The sequence below is a fragment of the Rhinatrema bivittatum genome, chromosome 10, assembly GCF_901001135.1.
Source record: "Rhinatrema bivittatum chromosome 10, aRhiBiv1.1, whole genome shotgun sequence".
Taxonomy (NCBI): domain Eukaryota; kingdom Metazoa; phylum Chordata; class Amphibia; order Gymnophiona; family Rhinatrematidae; genus Rhinatrema; species Rhinatrema bivittatum.
This window is the reverse complement of record NC_042624.1, coordinates 127,808,081-127,829,439: the sequence shown is the minus strand read 5'-3', so window position 1 is coordinate 127,829,439 and position 21,359 is coordinate 127,808,081. Positions and strand designations below refer to the sequence as shown.

General features: G+C 46.1%; 1 protein-coding gene across 3 annotated transcripts in view; it reads right to left on the bottom strand.

Annotated features, from left to right (window-relative positions):
• The window catches only part of EBNA1BP2 (EBNA1 binding protein 2), a 47,299-nt gene that overhangs the window by 14,836 nt on the left and 11,104 nt on the right, over positions 1-21,359 (bottom strand). For all 3 annotated transcript variants that reach the window (XM_029618444.1, XM_029618445.1, XM_029618446.1), the window contains exons 4-9: positions 13,681-13,865; positions 8,813-8,936; positions 8,558-8,647; positions 4,214-4,289; positions 3,454-3,544; positions 3,108-3,261 (exon numbers count right to left, since the gene is read on the bottom strand). In XM_029618444.1, the coding sequence (XP_029474304.1) occupies positions 3,108-3,261; positions 3,454-3,544; positions 4,214-4,289; positions 8,558-8,647; positions 8,813-8,936; positions 13,681-13,865 (720 nt within the window). The remainder of the gene's footprint in view (positions 1-3,107; positions 3,262-3,453; positions 3,545-4,213; positions 4,290-8,557; positions 8,648-8,812; positions 8,937-13,680; positions 13,866-21,359) is intronic.

The following is a 21,359-nucleotide window of genomic DNA, read 5'->3' as shown; positions in this document are numbered from 1 at the left end:
CCTCAACCCCTAGCCCCAGCAATCTGCTCTACCAGAAGGGATGGCCCTCTCAGGGCCTGACAGCGCCTTCTGGGAGCTCTGACCGTTTCTTCTCCCTGAGAGAAAAAGAAACTAACACTTTTTTTTTTTTTTTTTTTTACAAACTTAATTGAAACAGCAACAAGAGAGAAACAGTAAGACTAGGAATCCTGCCTATCTCTCTAAAAAAAAATACGCTAGCCCTCGGACTCTAAACAAGTTCCCTATCCAGGCTGTGAGCTATGCCGCGGCCTCTACCAGGGGGGGATGGTCCCCTCAGAACCTGACAACCCCCCTGGGAGGCAGGGCAGACAGGACTTAACCTTGTAACAAAAACTACCAATTTAAACTAAATACCAAAACAATCAAACCTGACTGACTACCAAAATCAGGCTCAGGGCAGGCAGGGGCTGTGACTGCACCTGCACCATCTACTGGAGACAGAGTAAGACTGAGGGGGGCTGTGACTGGCACAGGGTCATATATGGCTCCGCCCACAAGTTTTGCTCTGTCTCCATCTACTGGTGCGGAGTCACAACCCAGGTGTCCTGGACTGATCCTGGTACGTACAGGGAATAAGATTTAGGAGGAATTTGAACGTATGCTCATGGGCTCAGTGGTCCCCTTCGGGGCTGCACGAAGGGGCGCACAAAGGTACTTTGTTAATTAATTAGGTACTTACCATCCTTTTGGCTGTACTATCGATATTGCTAACTGTCTTTCAAGCTCTCTCTAGCCCCTGAAGCAGACAGTTTATGTCAAAACACTGGCAATATCGGGCATATGGAAACAGAGTAGGAGTCTAGAAAAGAATGAGAGGAAGCATCTCCTCCACTGAAAGATAAGTGTCTGTTGTTTCTCCTGCTATGAGATCTGGAACATCCAGAGAGTTTATGGAAATAGAAAAAAGAACTTTCTAGTTGAAGCTCAAAGAGATGTTTTAATTGAATATGAAACACAAATCAAAAAAATACATTATAAGAGGTCAAACTGAGACTTTACAGCATAACAGTTTATAAATATATCAATAGATACAGCCAAAAGGATGGCGAGTACCTAATTTGATGATACGAGTTTTAAAAACCAAAACTAAACAAAGAAATAATTATATCGCAGTACTATTGTTTTCACATATACTGCTAATAAACTAATTGATTACCTCATACAAAGCATTTTGTATCTGCTCCCTAAAAGCTAATGAATTTATGTTGTAAGGTTGTTGGTTAAATCTACTGCAAGGTCTCCCACTTGAGATAGTCTTACAACCCTTAATTCTAATAACAACCACAATTCTTTACTTAGACAATTCCAGCCAATAGCTGATCACTCTCCATACAGGCTGCCATGCACTGACATCACCCACATGTGTAGCTGTTTATCCTGCTTTTCCATGCAGAAAGAAATGTTTTCTATTATTAATTCTAGTCCTATGTTTTAAAGTATAATCTGAGGGGGGATATGATAGAAGTCTTTAAGATCATGAGAGGTCTTGAACAAGTAGATGTGACTCGGTTATTTACACTTTTGGATAATAGAAGGACTAGGGGGCATTCCATGAAGTTAGCAAGTAGCACATTTAAGACTAATCGGAGAAAATTATTTTTCACTCAACGCACAATAAAGCTCTGGAATTTGTTGCCAGAGGATGTGGTTAGTGCAGTTAGTGTTGCTGGGTTCAAAAAAGGTTTGGATAAGTTCTTGGAGGAGAAGTTCATTAACGGCTATTAATCAAGTTTACTTAGGGAATAGCCACTGCTATTAATTGCATCAGTAGCATGGGATCTTCTTAGTGTTTGGGTAATTGCCAGGTTCTTATGGCCTGGTTTGGCCTCTGTTGGAAACAGGATGCTGGGCTTGATGGACCCTTGGTCTGACCCAGCATGGCAATTTCTTATGTTCTTATATTTAAAACTTTAATTAGTTTGGAAAATTCTGTATAAATTTCTACATTTTTTCATGTAGTGTATGTCACCACTATCTCTTGTTCTTTACACTTACATGACCTGTGCACCCACTCACTCCCCGTGCTTATGCAAGTCAGCCTACGCTTTCACATGAAAGTTATTACATGCACAGTGATCATTCACCATGCACACCTGCAGGCACACACACTGCTTACTCACATGAAAGTTATTACGTGCACAGTGATCATTCACCATGCACACCTGCAGGCACACACACTGCTTACTCACATGAAAGTTATTACGTGCACAGTGATCATTCACCATGCACACCTGCAGGCACACACACTGCTTACTCACATGAAAGTTATTACGTGCACAGTGATCATTCACCATGCACACCTGCAGGCACACACACTGCTTGCTCACATGAAAGTTATTACGTGCACAGTGATCATTCACCATGCACACCTGCAGGCACACACACTGCTTGCTCACATGAAAGTTATTACGTGCACAGTGATCATTCACCATGCACACCTGCAGGCACACACACTGCTTGCTCACATGAAAGTTATTACGTGCACAGTGATCATTCACCATGCACACCTGCAGGCACACACACTGCTTGCTCACATGAAAGTTATTACGTGCACAGTGATCATTCACCATGCACACCTGCAGGCACACACACTGCTTGCTCACATGAAAGTTATTACGTGCACAGTGATCATTCACCATGCACACCTGCAGGCACACACACTGCTTGCTCACATGAAAGTTATTACGTGCACAGTGATCATTCACCATGCACACCTGCAGGCACACACACTGCTTGCTCACATGAAAGTTATTACGTGCACAGTGATCATTCACCATGCACACCTGCAGGCACACACACTGCTTACTCACATGAAAGTTATTACGTGCACAGTGATCATTCACCATGCACACCTGCAGGCACACACACTGCTTACTCACATGAAAGTTATTACGTGCACAGTGATCATTCACCATGCACACCTGCAGGCACACACACTGCTTACTCACATGAAAGTTATTACGTGCACAGTGATCATTCACCATGCACACCTGCAGGCACACACACTGCTTACTCACATGAAAGTTATTACGTGCACAGTGATCATTCACCATGCACACCTGCAGGCACACACACTGCTTACTCACATTTTTATTTCGTACTTTGGAGCCCCGCTTCTGTGCCACACTGGCTCGAAATCCAGATATATCATTGTAACTCTCCTTGGTATTCCTCTTCAAACCTTTCTTTTTCCCACCGAAGCCAAATTTCTGATCCTTATAGCGCCTCTTGGCACTGGGCCTGAAAAATATACATTACTGAGTTGTAATTTCCTGAGAAAAGGAAATAACATGTCGACAAAGCTCCTGAAGCAGGATCCCACCCACGTAACAAGTTCAGAATGCCACCCTTTATGTCCTAAGGATAAACTCCATTTGCATCCATTTTTCCCCATGAGGAATATTAACAGAGTTGAAATTGCTCTTCCCATACCCTTTGTTTACCCGCAGACCTGCTGCACCTTCCTTCTTTGCCTGGGGAGTGTAATTGTCCCCTTCAAGGAAATCCAATCTGTCTGAGAGACCTGCAAGGAAAGCAAAAGGATTTAACAAGGACACAAAACCCGCCATCCTTCTCCACTCTACAGAGTAAGAGCATAACATGATCCAAAGAGAGAGATAAGAAGCAGAACATGTCCCCCACCCCCAGGACAAAAGAAACACACACAGAACTATCACTTCCCCCACTCTACAGAGTAAGAACATAACATGATCCAAAGAGAGAGATAAGAAGCAGAACATGTCCCCCACCCCCAGGACAAAAGAAACACACACAGAACTATCACTTTCCCCCAGAGTAAGACAGACAGAGAACAGTCATCTTTTTCCCTATCTTGAGAGAGAAACACTCACACAAAGATCAACATTTGCTGCATAGTGAAGCAAACAATGGTCGCCCTTTCCCCAAAGATATATATGTGGGGCTGGAAAAAATATTAGCAATTCTTTCATGACATCAGAAGCTAGGGAGAGAAACTGAATCCCCATCTTCCCAACATTCTTCCCTCTCTGTCACATCTACCCTCAAATGTTTCTCCTCTCCCTGCCATCTCTTCTCCATGGTCCTCCTCTCCCTCAGGCAGCACAAGGAGAGGATAGAAACTCACAATCTCTCCTACCACAGAGAAAGTAAAATGCAGCAACATAACCAAGATCACCACGCTCTACTCTAATTGATGAATGAACTACCTTACCTTTCTGGTATTTTTTGATGGCATTCGTCATTGTCGACTTCTCTTTCTGTCTTTTCTGTAGCACCTCAGTTTGTACCTATGAAGAATCAGAGAGACAAAAAGCCCTAAAATTCAAAGTCTGGAACTATGATGAAACCCTAACTTATCCCCACCATACCAGGGTGCAGCCAGTTAGCTCTTGTACTCACTGCAAGCCCATCTTCCCCTGACCAAATAGAAGCAAGTTTTCTTGCCTTACATGGAGTTTTCCGTAGATAGCAGGATTAATGAGCCACAATCAGTGGGCGACTTCATCCAGTGGCACTGAATGATGTGCTCAAACTGGATTGGAAAGATCGAGACCAGCTACAATATAGCAATGTTGATGCAGCTCATAATCCAGTTAGATAAGGTTCTTTTAGTCACAACTATGCCAAGTCTGTTTGGATCGTAAGAAATAAACAGCTGCAGCGATTTCCTATGGACCTGAGTATGACATTTATAATAAGTGAGAGCTCTTTTGTAGTCCAATGAATGAAGAGCCTTCACTCCATCATGAACGTGAGGTCAAGGAAAGAAAGAGGGTAGGTCAATTGACTGGTTTACGTAGAAAGCATGGACCCAAAAAACAAAAGGGTAGGCGATCTAAGAAAGCAGATAGGAAAACAGCTACCACCTCTGGAATGTGTGCGGAGTACTTTATACTTGGAAAACTTAAAGGTACGGTGGATAATGCACCAAAGCTTGGAGTTCACTAATACGCCATATGGAAGTGACTGCCAACAGGAAAACAACCTTCCAGGTGAGATACTTAAGAGATGCTGATTCAAGAGACAAAGGTATTAAGACTGCATGCTTAATATCCAAGCCCTGAGGTTGAGAAATTGAATGGCTGGGTAAAATAGATGGCCCTCTTTCCTGAGAAAGGAAACACGAGTCATCTCCAACATGTATGGGGGGGGGGGGGGGGCATTGTAGATGGTTGTACAAGATATACTTTCCATGCTTGTCTGAGCCAAACTGGTGTGATCAGAATCATGGTGGCTCGGTCCCACATAAGCTTCTACATAGTTCTCACTATAAGTGGCAGCAGAGGAAAAGCATACACAAGACCTTTTTGCATAGTATGCTGGGTAATATAGAGCAGAATCAACATTTTTTATTCTGTTCTGTTGCAAAGAGATCAATCCAAGGCTGATCCCAAAGCCAGAACAGACAGTTGGCTATGGATTGCTGTAGTGACCACTGTAAGATGGAAGACTCTGCTGAAGCGATCTGCCAGAGTATTTGCTATACTAGACAGTTAAGTGGCTTGATGAGTGGCTTCATTTTCCATCACCCACTGCCATATGAGAAGGGTCTCCTGACAAAGGATCCAGTATCTGGTTCCCCCGGCTTGCTCACATAAAACATGGCAACTTGATTGTCTTTGAATCATGACACACTTCCCCCGGAGGAGATGGGTAAAGGTCTGCAGGGCTTTGTACATTGTTTGCAGTTCTAGAAGGTTGATTTGAAGTCAGTGCTCCTGAGGAGACCAAATATCTTGTGTTCTGTAGGGACCAGTTTGAACTCCTCAGCCCAGAGTTGATGCATCTGTCACTAGTATAACCTGATAAGGAGTAGATTGGAGGGGTATTCCTAGGTGAAGCACTGTCGGCTGTAATCACCAATACATTTCCGACTTCATCTCTGGAGGGAGACGGATGGATGTATTGAAGGCCTGCAAGAGCTGATTCCATTGAGCGTATAGTGTCCATTGAAGACTTTGCATTTGAATGGGACCATGTGGACTGCTTCTTCTATGTGTCTCAAAAGCACTAGAAGGTGGCGTGCTGTGAGGGCTGAGGAAGATAACAGGGAGTTGGCAATTCGGGTTAATGCAGTCGCTCTGTCTACAGGGAGGAATGCTCTTACTTGCTCCTAGTCTTTGATGGCCCCAATGAATTGAAGATGCTGAGTGGGCACTAGGATCGATTTCTCAAAGTTTATGAGGAACCCAAGTGACCGCTGGGTTTCTATTATGGTCGCTAGATCTCACAGGAGACAAACTTCTGATGGGGACACTAGAAGCCAGTCGTCTAAGTATAGAAATACAAGAATTACCTGGCGACGTAAGTGGGCCACTACCATTGCAAGGCATTTTATGAAGACTCAGAGGGGAGCAGCCAAAAGTCAAAATGGAAAAGCTTTGTATTGGTAGTGTGCTGATTCCATCCAGAAGCAGAGAATACCAAAAGAAAGGATGTTTAGGGATGTATGCATAGACATCCTTGGGGTCCAGAGAACACATCGAATCTCCCCATTGAATGAAGGGAAGAATGGTGCCCAACGAGGTCATTTTGAATTTCTCCTGATAAATGTACTGTTTTGAGATCCTGGAGGTCCAGAATGGGGTGTAGGCCTCCAAACGTCTTGGGAATTAGGAAATACTGAGAGTAAAATCCTTTGCCTCACTATGAGAGAGGAACTTCCTGTATAACTCTCTGGGCCAATAATTGCCGTATCTCCAGACATAAGTGGGGAAGGTACATGAAGTCAGATCAGTGGATTGAGGAAGCACTGATTGTCAGTTAAAATTGAGACCGTACCCATGCTGAACAATTTTCAGTACCCACAAGTCCTGGAATATTTGGTGCCAGATAAATTATTTCTTTCTAATTCTTCCCCCCACCGGATGGAGCATAGTCGGTACTGGTTTGATCAATAAAGAAAAAAGAGTGAATGGGGGTAACTGGGGTTAACTTGCTGGTGTGGCAGTTGCTACTCTTAACGCAACTCCATCATTGCTCTCTGCTTCAACGGCAGTGAGAAAAGGGGAATTGGATTCAGACAGCAACCAACAAGGGCCCCAAGGTTTACGGTTTTGGGAACAAAATAAATATGGGGGTAACTAGCTGATGTGGAGCTTACTACCCTTAATAACTAAGCCTGACACTTTTGATGCCACTCCAACATTGCTCTCTGCTTTCAAGGCAATGGTTAAAGGAAATTGGATTCATCAATAAATTGATTAAGACAGGTTACGTTAAACTGCGTATACTACAAAGACTGAAACCACTATTAACTGTTGTGGACTTTCGTACAGTGTTACAAGGTCCAATATTCTCAAACCTAGACTACTGCAACTCCTTACTTCTAGGTCTTTCAGCAAGTCACTTAAAACCACTACAACTGCTTCAGATTGCCGCAGCAAGACTATTTATAGGATTTAAGAAATACAATCAAATAACACCCTCCTTGATGGCACTGCATTGGTTTCCAATACAATTCAGAATTTACTAGAAAGTAATAACTATAATATTTAACATCATTCATTCCCAGAGCCTCTAAAGCAGACCTGGAGGATTGTGCTTAAGGAGCTGGAGCTTGGCACCTTTCTCACAACTTCCTGCTGTGCCTTGCTCTCCTCAATTGTTCCTTTTCCCACCTCAACATTTATGTACACAAATCATTTACTCTGTGCTTAAAAGTCTTAAGCACACAAAACATAATTTGTGTTTCTTGTGTGTAGATTCTCCCCACCTCCAAATTATGCAAAAGGCTGAGTGCACATTTTAACTTGGGCTCGCATGCTCTTTTAACTTCCACTGCATTAGCATACCATTTGCTTACTTCATGGAAAGTAAAATATTTTTTATTGTATGTATTAAGAAACTGTGAGGTCGATACTCAGCTGCTATCCAACTCAAGATAGCTGGATAAACTTATCTGGGATATTCAGCAGCATGGCCGCACAGCTGAATATACCCAGATAAACTTAACCAGCTAACTTTAACTTAAGAGCTAACTTTAGACCTGCTGAATAGCAGATCTAACTTTTCCAGCTAAGTTAACCAAATAGCAGCTGAATATCACCACTTATCTGGCTAAGCTTCTTCCTGGAATGCCACGCAGGGCTGAATTTTAAAATAGCCTCACTTAGTTGGATAAGTTGTAACTTATATATCAGCCCTGCATGCTGAATTTCAGCACAATCTCAAAGCACAGCTTATTACATTGGCCCCTTTGTATCTCCTGACAATTTTGTCTTTCCTGAATTCTATTTCTTGCTCTTGTCACCTACTTAGGATGTTCTCAGTTAAAAAAAACAAAACAAATCACTATGGATCATGAAAGAAGTGTCAATGCTGGGTGAAACAAATGGTCCATGAAGCCCAGCACCCTGCCTCTAACATGCCTGACATAAAGATGTGCAGTGCTAATTGCCTGGGGTACAGATGGACCATAAGCAAAGCACGTCCAGCAGCACTGCCTGATACCTGGGGACACCCTGCATGGCGCGGCAGAGACTGCATGGACCATTGCTCCTTTTCTAGGTTTATCCCTTCAGAAGGCTCATGCTCCAGTTCTATTCCTTCCCACCTTTTTGCCATACTTCTTCAAGGCTCGCAACTGCTTGGCTTTCTCAGACTTCTCCATGGCCACCTGTTTGGCCTGAAGCTTTTGCCGAATCTAAGGAGAGAAAATTAAGGTGAAAATATAATAGCAAAATCTGTTAGATAAGCAAGAACAGAGGGAGAGGGAGATTCCCAAAGAACTACAGGAGAAAAGGGGAACGAGAGAAGAGGAAAAAGAAAGAGAAAGGGTTTGTTACATGACTGGGAAGCAGCCACATACTTTTTGCATGTGTTGGTCTGTCTTTGCCATTTCTGCAAAGTAATCTTCTGGGCGCTTTGTAGGTATTCGAAGTCGGTGGAGTCGAGGTAAAGCCTGCAGCACAGTAGCTTGAGCTTGGTGATAACTGAGAAAGATTTAAAAAGAAAACAAACCTTGTTAAACTCTCTGAAGCTTAACTCCATATTTACAACTTGTAAGAAATCAAAACACTAAAACTGCACTCAGTTGGGATAGTGGGGAGTGCATTCCACTACCACATCCTGATTCCTGATATATTGTGCTACCAATTTCCTGCAACGACACCCTAAACATACACTCTACTACCAAACCTATGCTATCACTCTCATGCATACATTGCACTGCCAATCCCTCACATTAAGCTACGGCATCCAGCACTAGCACCCCAATCACACACTCTACTACCAAACCTGCGCTATCACTCTCATGCATACATTGCACTGCCAATCCCTCACATTAAGCTACGGCATCCAGCACTAACACCCCAATCACACACTCTACTACCAAACCTATGCTATCACTCTCATGCATACACTGCCAATCCCTCACATTAAGCTACGGCATCCAGCACTAGCACCCCAATCACACACTCTACTACCAAACCTATGCTATCACTCTCATGCATACATTGCACTGCCAATCCCTCACATTAAGCTACGGCATCCAGCACTAGCACCCCAATCACACACTCTACTACCAAACCTATGCTATCACTCTCATGCATACATTGCACTGCCAATCCCTCACATTAAGCTACGGCATCCAGCACTAGCACCCCAATCACACACTCTACTACCAAACCTATGCTATCACTCTCATGCATACATTGCACTGCCAATCCCTCACATTAAGCTACGGCATCCAGCACTAGCACCCCAATCACACACTCTACTACCAAACCTATGCTATCACTCTCATGCATACATTGCACTGCCAATCCCTCACATTAAGCTACGGCATCCAGCACTAGCACCCCAATCACACACTCTACTACCAAACCTATGCTATCACTCTCATGCATACATTGCACTGCCAATCCCTCACATTAAGCTACAGCATCCAGCACTAGCACCCCAATCACACACGCCACTACGAGTACCCTGTGCTATTGCGCCTGTAAATACATCAAATTATCAATGCTCCATGCTAACATTCCTGCTTTGCTACTGCCCCATGCTAATACCTTTGATTTACCTGCTACTACCTAATGCTTTACACAAGCAGTTCTGTTCATTTATTGAATACTTGGGAGCAACCAAACCATAATAGAATGTAAACATGCTCCAGAGAGCAGTGATAAGAACAGGAATGAGGGCCTAGGTATGGAAACAAATACATTCATCTACCCGGTTCCCAGCTGGGACTAAGAGGGGCAATGACAAAGCAGACTTGCAAAAAGCGGTGCTATGACTGTGTCAAGATCAACCAAAGTACAATGGCAGCAGGGTGTTTGGTTCAGTCTCAGATATAATATGCTGTTACCTAGCACCTGGAACAGGTTCATGGCTACAGTTCCCTTCTAAGGACAAAAAGCAGGAGTCATCTTGGTGGGCAACTGGAAGATATCCTTAAATACAGCAGGGGCAATCAGACATACTGCAAGCCAAATGGTCTTTATCTGCTGACATCAAATATATTGCTATGAATGCCCACATTTCTACATTCAATGCCCCACTGATATATTACACTACCAGTGCACTGCATCAACACCAGATAACGAGTCCCTTGCATCAATGGCAAGCATATAATTACTCTATCAATGATCTATACCAACACTACCCATGTCCTCCACATATCTTTTACAGCTTACATCTCACATATACATTGCACTACCAATCCACCGCACCAATCCCAAACATACATTCTCCTACCACTGCCCAGCTGATATATTTTCTACTATGAGCTGAAAAAACGCCACCACACATAGTTTCCACTGCCAATCTCATACGCCTATGCCCTCATGTCTACTTCTCACTCAGTCTGGGCAGGCCGCATAGCCTCTTTTTCCCTCTCAGTATGGATGAGCTGCACCAGTCTCCCCTGCCTTCTAGTGGTATGAAATGGGTTAATTCAGCTTACCCTTCTTTCTTGTATAAGAACATAAGAAATGCCATACTAGGTCAGACCAAGGGTCCATCGAGCCCAGCATCCTGTTTCCAACAGTGGCCAATCCAAGTCATAAGTATCTGGCAAGTACCCAAACATTAAGACAGATCACAATCTACTATTGCTTATTAATTACCATTATAGCAGTTTATGAATTTAACTTCTAGGAATTTATCCAAACCTTAATTAAACACTAACTACTGAAACCACATCCCCTGGCAATGAATTCCAGAGTTTAACTATGCGCTGAGTGAAAAAGAATTTTCTTCAATTTGTTTTAAATGAGCTACTTGCTAACTTCATGGAGTGCTCCCTGGTCCTTCTATTATCTGAGAGAGTAAATAACCGATTTACATTAACTTGTTCAAGTCCTTTCATGATTTTGTAGACTTCTATCATATCTCCCCCTCAGTTGTCTCTTCTCAAACTGAACAGCCCTAACTTTAACCTTTCCTCATAGGGGAGCTGTTCCATCCCCTTTATCATTTTGGTTGCCCTTCTCTGCACTTTCTCCAGTGCAGCTATATCTTTTTTGAGATGCAGCGACCAGAATTGTACACAGTACTCAAGGTGCAGTCTTACCATGAAGCGATACAGAAGCATTATGACATTTTCCGTTTAATTCACCTTTCTCTTTCTAATAATTCCTAACATTGTTTGCTTTTTTGACTGCCGCAGCACACTGGGCTGATGATTTCAATGTGTTATCCACTATGATGCCTAGATCTTTTTCCTGGATGGTAGCTCATAATATGGAACCTACATTATGTAACTACAGCAATGGTTATTGTTCCTTATATGCATCACTTTGCACTTGGCCACGTTAAACTTCATCTGCCATTTGGAAGCCCAATCTTCCAGTCTCACAAGATCCTCCTGCAATTCATCACGATCCGCTTGAGATTTAATTATTCTGCATAATAAGTGTCATCCGCAAATATGATCACCTCACTCATCGTACCCCTTTCCAGATCATTTATAAATATATTGAAAAGCACTGGTCCAAGTACAGATCCCTGAGGCACTCCACTGTTTACTTTTTAGCACTGTGAAAACTGACCATTTAATCCTACTCTCTGTTTCCTGTCTTTTCTTTTATTGTTTTTAATTTAAATTTTTATTATGCACGTTACAAGTAAACAACATTAAGATATAACAGGAATGGATTCACATTATCGGAGCCGCAAACACCGTTTCCTGTCTTTTAACCAACTTGCAATCCACAAAAGGACAGCTCCTCCTATCCCATGACTTTTTAGTTTTTTTTAGAAGCCTCTCATGAGGGACTTTGTCAAATGCCTTCACCTTTGTCCACATGTTTATTCACCCCTTCAAAACAATGTAGGAGATTTGTGAGGCAAGACTTCCCTTGGGTAAATCCATGCTGGCTGTGTCCCATCAAACCATGACTATCTAAATGTTTTGTGATTTTATTCTTTATAATAGTTTCCACGATTTTTCTCGGCACTGAAGTCAGGCTCATCAGTCTGTAGTTTCCTGGATCACCCCTGGAGCCCTTTTTAAATATTGGGGTTACTTTGGCCATCTTCCAATCTTCAGGTACATTAGAAGATTTTAATGATAGTAAAAATTTGTAACCTAATAGTTCTGAAATTTCATTTTTTAGTTCTTTCAGAACTAAATCTCCAGTCCACATCTTCCAGTTTCACCGTGATTTGTTTCAGTTGATCAGAATCATCAGCCATAAAAACCTTCTCCAGAAGGGGTATCTCCCCAACATCCTCTTCAGTAAACACCGAAGCAAAGAAATCATTTAATCTTTCCGCGATGGCCTTATCTTCTCTAAGTGCCCCTTTAACCCCTCGATCATCTAACGGACCAACCCACTCCCTTGTAGGCTTTCTGCTTCGGATATATTTTTTAAAGTTTTTATCCTAAGTTTTCACCTCCATGGCCAACTTCTTTTCAAATTCTCTCTTAGCCTGTCTTATCAATGTCTTACACTTAACTTGCCAATGTTTATGCTTTATCCTATTTTCTTCTGAAGGATCCTTCTTCCAGTTTTTGAAAGAAGATCTTTTGGCTAAAATAGCTTCTTTCACCTCCCCCTTTAACCATGCCGGTAATCGTTTTGCCTTCCTTCCACCTTTCTTAATGTCTGGAATACATCTGGTCTGTGCTTCTAGGATGGTATTTTTTTTAAACAATGTCCATGCCTGTTGCACATTTTTTACCTTTGTAGCTGCTCTTTTCAGTTTTTTCCCAACTATTTTTCTCATTTTATTACAGTTTCCATTTTCAAAGTTTAGTGCTAGAGCCATGGATTTACATACCTTCCCCCTTCCAATCATTAATTCAAATTTGATCATATTATGATCACTATTGCCACACGGCCCCAACACTATTACCTCTCTCAAAAAATACTGTGTTCCATTCAGAATTAAATCTAAAATTGCTCCCTCATCAGTTCCTGATGAGGTTTTGCTCCATAAAACTGACTTTTATTCCATCCAGGAACTTTCTCTCTCTAGCATGCCCTGATGTTTCACTTACCCAGTCAACATTGGGGTAATTGGAGTCTCACATTATTACTGCACTATTGGAATTAGGAGAGCCTGTCAGTCTATTTACTATTTGAGCATTTCCCAGGAAATTGTAACCCTGGTTTGGCCTCTGTTGGAAACAGGATGCTGGGCTTGATGGACCCTTGGTCTGACCCAGTATGGCAGGTTCTTATGTTCTGTGACAGTCCCCTCCCTTTAGTGTCCTAGTCTGAAACTCACAAGCTTATCTCTCTCTGGAAGTCATCTTCTGCATCCATTTTGGACTTTTCTGTCATAGGAGCTTGGCCCTGTGAGTGCCCTACCAAGACTGGTGCTAACAACGGTGTCAGACTAGTGGTCACATCTAATCTTTCCACCCATGCCAGGTCTCTCTTCAGTTCAGTTAGACACAGGTGCAGGCCTTCCTATAAAAAGAAAAAACAATCAGCATTCTGAGGAATGGCTTTCACCCTGTTCTTCAGTAACTTCGGAGTGGGACCTAAGTGATTTTAAATAAATAAAAATGATACCACACAATTCTATGTCGTTCCTCCCATCAGTCTGTCTCTCTCTCTGTACATATAAGACCAATATTGGACAAAACGTGGAGTAGTCTAGTGGTTAAAAGTACTGGGCAGAGGACCAAGAGAAGACAGAGTTCAAATCTTGCTTCACAGATGCTCCTCGTGACCTTGGCAAGTCAGTTCACGCTCTCTGAAGGATTTACAGAATTTGGACCTACAGCTTGTGCCTTACTGAATTGCTTGCCATTTGAAGAACAATAAGAAACAGAAAAAAATATCCACTTCTTTTAAAAAGACATGTGAAAAAATACATTCCGCATGGCCAGAAGCATTTTAGATCTACAGATGAACTTTGAACCCAGTAATTCAACACTGTACTACACTGCTCAAGGAATAGATTCATTTTCAAACTCTCCAGAGATCGGACTCGTTCCCTGAGAGTCAGGAGCTCTTTGCACCGAGTGCACACATACAATCTCTCACTGGCAGGTAAAAAATCATACATGTGACACTCAATGCAAAAGACTGGAAAGCCTGCCTCTTGCTGCTGGACTGCTGCCTTCATCTTAGTTTTATTGAGTTCCTCGTTAAGTTTAGGATACTAAGGGAGTTGGAATGAGAGTACTTTAAATTTACAGGTGAATATTCTAGTTAATCAGCTAATGTCCTACAAGGGGATGATCAAACTTTCAATAATGGCTGGTACAATAGTATGATTTAGATAAGACCCTGATTGATTTTTAATGAGAAAGTGTCTCGTGCCTAAAAATTAAGGGTTGAGTGGGTGGGAAAGACAGACACTAGAATGAACTATCTCTGGCTTGCTTATTACCTCAGACACACACAAACTCTAAATAATATATCCCTCTATTTCACCTTTCACGAAACATTTATAAGTCCAAAAATTTCTGAAACTGGGGCTGTGGAAGTCAATCCCTGGATCGCTCGCGGTGACCTCTGGACTCCTCTCCTGGGGGATGCTGGGAGCAGTATGCAGATGAGCCTTCCGGTCCTCCTCTTGCACACTTTTTACCTTTGTAGCTGCTCCTTTCAGTTTTTTTCTTACAATTTTTCTCATTTTATCAAAGTTTTCCTTTTGAAAGTTTAGCACTAGAGCCATGGATTTGCTTACGGTCCCCCCTTCCAGTCATTAATTCAAATTTGATCATATTATGATCACTATTGTCAAGTGGCCCCACCACCGTTCCTGGACCAATTGCTCCATAAAAATGTCATTTATTCCATCCAGGAACTTTATAACTCTAGCATGTACCGATGATACATTTACCCAGTCAATATTGGGGTAATTGAAGTCTCCCATTATTACTGCACTACCAATTTGGTTAGCTTCCCTAATTTCTCTTAGCATTTCACTATCAGTCTCACCATCTTGACCAGGTGGACGGTAGTATACCCCTATCACTATAGTCTTGCCCGACACACAAGGGATTTCTACCCATAAAGATTCAATTGTGCATTTAGTCTCATGCAGGATGTTTATCCTGTTGGACTCTATGCCATCCCGGACATAAAGCGCCACACCGCCTCCTGGGTGCTCCTCTCTGTCATTGCGATATAATTTGTACCCCGGTATAGCACTGTCCCATTGGTTGTCCTCTTTCCACCATGTCTCTGAGATGCCAATTAAGTCTATGTCATCATTCACTGCTATACATTCTAATTCTCCCATCTTACTTCTTAGACTTCTGGCATTAGCATACAAACATTTCAAAGTTTGTTTTTTGTTTGTATTTTCATTCTGCTTTTTAATTGATAGGGATAAGTTAGAATTTTTAGCTCAGGTGAGTTTTTAGTTACAGGCACTTGGACTACTTTTCTTAGTATTGGAACCTCACTGTCGGGATGCCCTAATTCTAATGCATCATTAGTATCCTTTGAAGATACCTCTCTCCGAACCATGCGCTGCTGAGCGACTGTCGGCTTTCCCCTTTGTTCTAGTTTAAAAGCTGCTCTATCTCCTTTTTAAAGGTTAGCGCCAGCAGTCTGGTTCCACCCTGGTTAAGGTGGAGCCCATCCCTTCAGAAGAGACTCCCCCTTCCCCAAAAGGTTCCCCAGTTCCTAACAAAACTGTTGTTTAAGGATAGACTCCAATTGTCTATCATTCGCATCCTTTAAGGCTGCTCCTCCCTCCACTAGGATAGTTGTTCGCTTAGAGACAGCGCAGACCAGTGCATCCACTTTAGGGAAACGCAAACGGTCTCTCACAACTGGATCCAGCGGATATAGAGCGTCTAATGCCCGGCCCCCTTTAAAACTTGCTTGTGGGGCATCCCATTCCAAGTCAATCAACTCCTGGATGGCTTCCAGTACTGGGAAGTAGCAAGAGGCTTTTCGCAAGGATATCAGAATGGGATTCTTCTTTGGTTCCATCATAGATTCCGCTCCAGGAGCTCCCAGCGTTTTCAGGGTTTGGGAGAGCAATTCATCTCTATGAAAGAACTGTAACATGGTTCAATTTGCTTCTCATCCTAGGGGAATTTACCCTTCTTCCAAGGGATCTTGGAGATATGAAACAGACCTTCAGATACTTGAAAGGTTTTAATGATGCACAATCGACAAACTTTTCCATGGGAAAGAAATCAGTAGAAAAGAAAATTATTACTTACCTGCTAATTTTCGTTCCTGTAGTACCATGGATCAGTCCAGACAGTGGGTTATGTCCCCAATCCAGCAGATGGAGTCAGTACAAGCTTTGAGGGGGCGTATCCATATATACTACTACCCCCTCTGCAGGAGTTCAGTATCGAGTATATCAAAGCCAGAGTAGAAACCCCCGAAGGATCAAGTTTGTGGAAACAGATAATGAAAACAATTGTAACCGCAACAAGTAACTGCAAACATCCTACCAACTTGTAGGGAGCTGTGAAAAACAGCGAAAAGAAATGACTGTGAAGGCACAGAACACTGCGAGCAAGAAGTAGCGCAGAGCTGAGCAGGATCAAGAACCCAAACGCGGTGGGCGTCTGGACTGATCCATGGTACTACAGGAACGAAAATTAGCAGGTAAGTAATAATTTTCTTTTCCCTGTACGTACCTGGATCAGTCCAGACAGTGGGAGGTACCCAAGCTTCCCTAAATCGGGTGGGGTCCTGCGAGGCCTGCTCGGAGAACCTGCTCGCCAAAGTGTCCAGAGACCGAAGAGGCGAGGTGCAGACGATAGTGCCTCGAGAACGTGTGTAACGATTTCCAGGTGGCTGCCCTACAAATTTCCTGCGAGGATACCGAGCGAACCTCCGCCCAGGAAGCCGCCTGAGAACGTGTAGAATGCGCTACGATTCCGGGTGGGGGAGTCCGACCCGCCCCAATGTAGGAAGCAGCAATGCCGGCCTTCAGCCATCTGGCAATGGTAGTCTTCAAGGCCTGAGACCCCTTCTTAGGACCGGCCCAGAGTACGAAGAGATAGTCAGAGGTCCGGAACTCATTTGTAGCCTCCAGATAGAGGCGCAGAGTGCGCTTGACATTCAAGAGACGGAGAGACTTCGGCTCTGAGGAAGAGAAGGACGGCAACTCCACCGTCTGGTTCACATGGAATGCAGAAACCACCTTCGGAAGGAAGGAGGGAACGGTGCGAAGCGAAACTCCAGAGTTGGAGAAACGGAGATAGGGCTCTCTACACGACAGAGCCTGCAGCTCCGAGATGCGTCGAGCGGAACAGATGGCCACAAGAAATACAGTCTTGAGAGTGAGATCCTTTATCGTTGCGCTGCGCAGCGGCTCGAACGGTGGTCCCGACAGGGAGCGAAGCACAAGGTTAAGACTCCAGGAGGGACAAGGGTCCCGTAACGGAGGACGCATATGCTTGACACCCTTGAGAAAACGAGCAATGTCAGGATACTGTAGAAGAGAGCCCCCATCGCTCAACAGCGAGCCAAGGGCGGCCACCTGAACCCGTAGTGAAGTATAGGCGAGCCCTTTTTCCACCCCCGCCTATAGAAACTGAAGGATCTGAGGTACAGAAGCCTTAGCGGGTCTCGTGGCCTGGCTGGTACACCACAGCTCGAACACCTTCCAGACTCGAACATAGGCCGCCGACGTCGATGTCTTTCGTGCCCGCAATAGCGTGGATACTACCGCCTCCGAGTAGCCCCAACGCCGGAGGCGGCGCCTCTCAAAAGCCAGGCCGCAAGACAGAAGAGTTCTGCCTGCTCGAAAAATACCGGGCCCTGATGTAGGAGCTGGGGGAGGTGCCCCAGCCTGATTGGCCCGTCGATCACCAGCTGTAGCAGGTCCGCAAACCAGGGTCGCCTGGGCCATTCTGGGGCGACGAAAACCACGGTCCCCTGATGGCTTTCTATTCTGCGGAGCATCCTGCCCACCAGGGGCCATGGTGGAAAACCGTAGAGCAGAAGATGTGGCGGCCACGGGAGGACCAGGGCATCCACTCCCTCCGCGCCGCGCTCTCTCTGGCGACTGAAGAAGCGTGGAGCCTTGGCGTTGAGAGCGGACGCCATCAGATCCAAGTGGGGGGCCCCCCACCGATGGATGAGAAGTTGCATCGCTTTGTCGGAGAGAGACCACTCTCCGGGGTCCAGCAGTTGACTACTGAGGAAGTCCGCCTGGACGTTGTCCACACCGGCGATGTGCGAGGCCGCTAGCCGGACGAGATGACGCTCCGCCCATTGCATCAGCAGCGCCGCATCGAGCGCGACCTGCGGGCTGCGCGTGCCTCCTTGTCGGTTGATGTAGGCCACGGTGGTAGCGTTGTCCGATAGGATTCTGACTTCCCGGTTCCGAAGAAGCGGGAGGAAATGTCGCAGAGCTAGCTGGACCGCTCTGGTTTCCAGACGGTTGATTGACCACTTCGCCTCCACCGTGGACCACGTCCCCTGCGTGGCGCTTCTATCGCAGACTGCACCCCAGCCTGCTAGACTGGCATCGGTGGTCACCACCACCCAATTTGGCAGATCGAGGGACACGCCACGGGCCAGGTTCGGCGGATCCAACCACCAGCCCAGACTGTCCCTGGCATTCTGCGGGAGCGGGAGAATCATCTGGTAGTCCTGCGATACTGGTTTCCAACGGGAGAGGAGCGCCCACTGTAAGGTCCTGAGGTGCGCGAAAGCCCAAGGTACAAGGTCGATGGTGGACCCCATCACTCCCAGGAGTTGCAGGTAGTCCCAGGAGGTGGGCTCTGGTAACGCAGAGAACCGTCGTGTGTGATCCCGCAAGGACTGAGCTTTGTCCTGGCGCAGAAAAACTTTGCCCAGTAGGGTGTCGAAGGTCGCCCCCAAAAAAACCCAAGCATTGCGAGGGCATGAGGGAGCTCTTGGAGAAGTTCACTACCCATCCCAGGGAATGTAGAAACCGTACTACTCGAGTCACCGCTGAGCGTCCATGATCGAATGACTTCGCCCGGAGGAGCCAATCGTCCAGATAAGGATGCACCAGGATGCCCTCCTTCCGGAGAGCTGCCGCCACGACTACCATGATCTTGGTGAAGGTGCGCGGCGCCGTCGCCAATCCGAACGGGAGAGCCGTGAACTGAAAATGCTGGTCCAGAATTTTGAAACGAAGGAAACGGTGGTGGTCCGGGCGGATGGGAATGTGCAGGTGGGCCTCCGTTAAGTCCAGGGAGGCGAGGAACTCCCCCCGATGCACCGCCACAATCACTGACCGGAGCGTTTCCATGCGGAACCGAACGACTCGAAGGGATTTGTTGACTTCCTTGAGGTCTAGGATAGGCCGGAAGGAACCGTCCTTCTTTGGTACGACGAAATAGATGGAATAGTGGCCCGAGCCCACCTCTCCGAAGGGCACGGGCGCAATAGCGCCTATCTCCCGGAGTCTGTCCAGAGTCAGCTGCACCGCTCCTCTCTTGAGGTCCGAGCCACAGGGGGAAAAGATGAACCTTCCCTGCGGGGGGCGGACAAATTCCAATGCGTAGCCGTGTTTTATGGTATCCAGGACCCACTGGTCCGAGGTGATCCGTGCCCACTCCGCGTAGAAATACGTTAGTCGGTCCCCAATCCTGGGGACAGGGGAGTGGGCGAGACTGGCATCATTGTGAAGACTTGGTATAGGGGTTCCCGGTTCCGGGAGTAGTGCGTGCGGGCCGACGCCCACGAAAGGAGCGCGACCAGGGCTGAGACCTGGGGGCGGATGACCGGGAGCCCGCCTGTCTGTATCCCCTGTAGCGCCGTTGCGCTCTGGCTCTGGTCCGAGAAGAAGAAAATGCTCTGGATGGTCGAAACCTATCCTCCGGCAGCCGATGAACAGCGTTCTCCCCCAGGGACTTGATGATCTGGTCCAAATCCTCCCCGAAGGGAAACTTGCCCCTGAAGGGAAGAGAGCCCAGACTCGACTTAGAGGACGTATCAGCCGCCCAATTGCGTAGCCACAGTAGTCGTCGTGCTGCCACTACCGAAACCATGGATCTTGCGAGGACCCGAAAAAGGTCGTACGAGGCGTCCGCCCCATACGCCACTGCGGCTTCTAGCCGATCTGCCTGGGCAGCCTCATCGGACGGCAGGTTCTGAGACGTGAGGAGTTGTTGCACCCAAAGGAGACTAGCCCGCTGGGCAAGCGAACTGCACATCACCGCCCGCATACCCAGAGCGGAGACCTCAAAAACCCGCTTAAGGAAAACTTCCAACTTACGATCCTGTGTGTCTGCAACGCCGCACCTCCCGTCACTGGGATAGTCGTCCTCTTCGTGACCGCCGACACTGCGGAATCCACCTTCGGGACCTTGATGAGGTCCAGAAAATCTTCGGGGAGCGGGTACAGCTTTTCCATAGCCCGGCTGCTCTTCAGGGAGGCCTCCGGGGTTTCCCATTCCCTGGTGAGAAGTTGTAAAAACGAGTCATGAATGGGAAAAGCCCGAGCCCTCGGCCGGAGTGCCGCCAGGACAGGATCTCCCTTCCTTGAAGAAGTGACGACAGCGGGAGCTACTGGGGCAGGCGGGTCTGGTGGCGGATCCAAATCTAATTCTTGGATGATCTGCGGGATGAGGTCGTCCAGCTCTTCCCTCTGGAAGAGGCGTAGGGTACGCGGATCATCCCCCTCCTGCGTGCCGTCCCCTTGTCCCCCGTCCGGGAGGTCAAGTCCATGTCCCGCTGGGTCTGGCACTGCCCCCACTGCCGCGGGCGTGGATCAGACCCGGTAGGAAGGCGGGAGGCCCCCACTCCCGGAGGGTCAGGGGGGGGCCGGCGTCGAGGGCGACATCCGAGGGATCTTAGGAGGGGGGGGTCCCACAGGTGCTTCCAGCCCCTGCAGATAAGCGGTATGCATGAGCAGGATAAACTCCGGAGAGAACCCCGGCTTGCTCGGGTGCGCTTCGGGGGCGGCGTGGTTCCTGCTCCCTGGCTCTGGGTGCTTGGTTCCTGCACCAAAATCGGGGGAACACCCCCGCTGGTAGAGTCCTCCAGGGATCC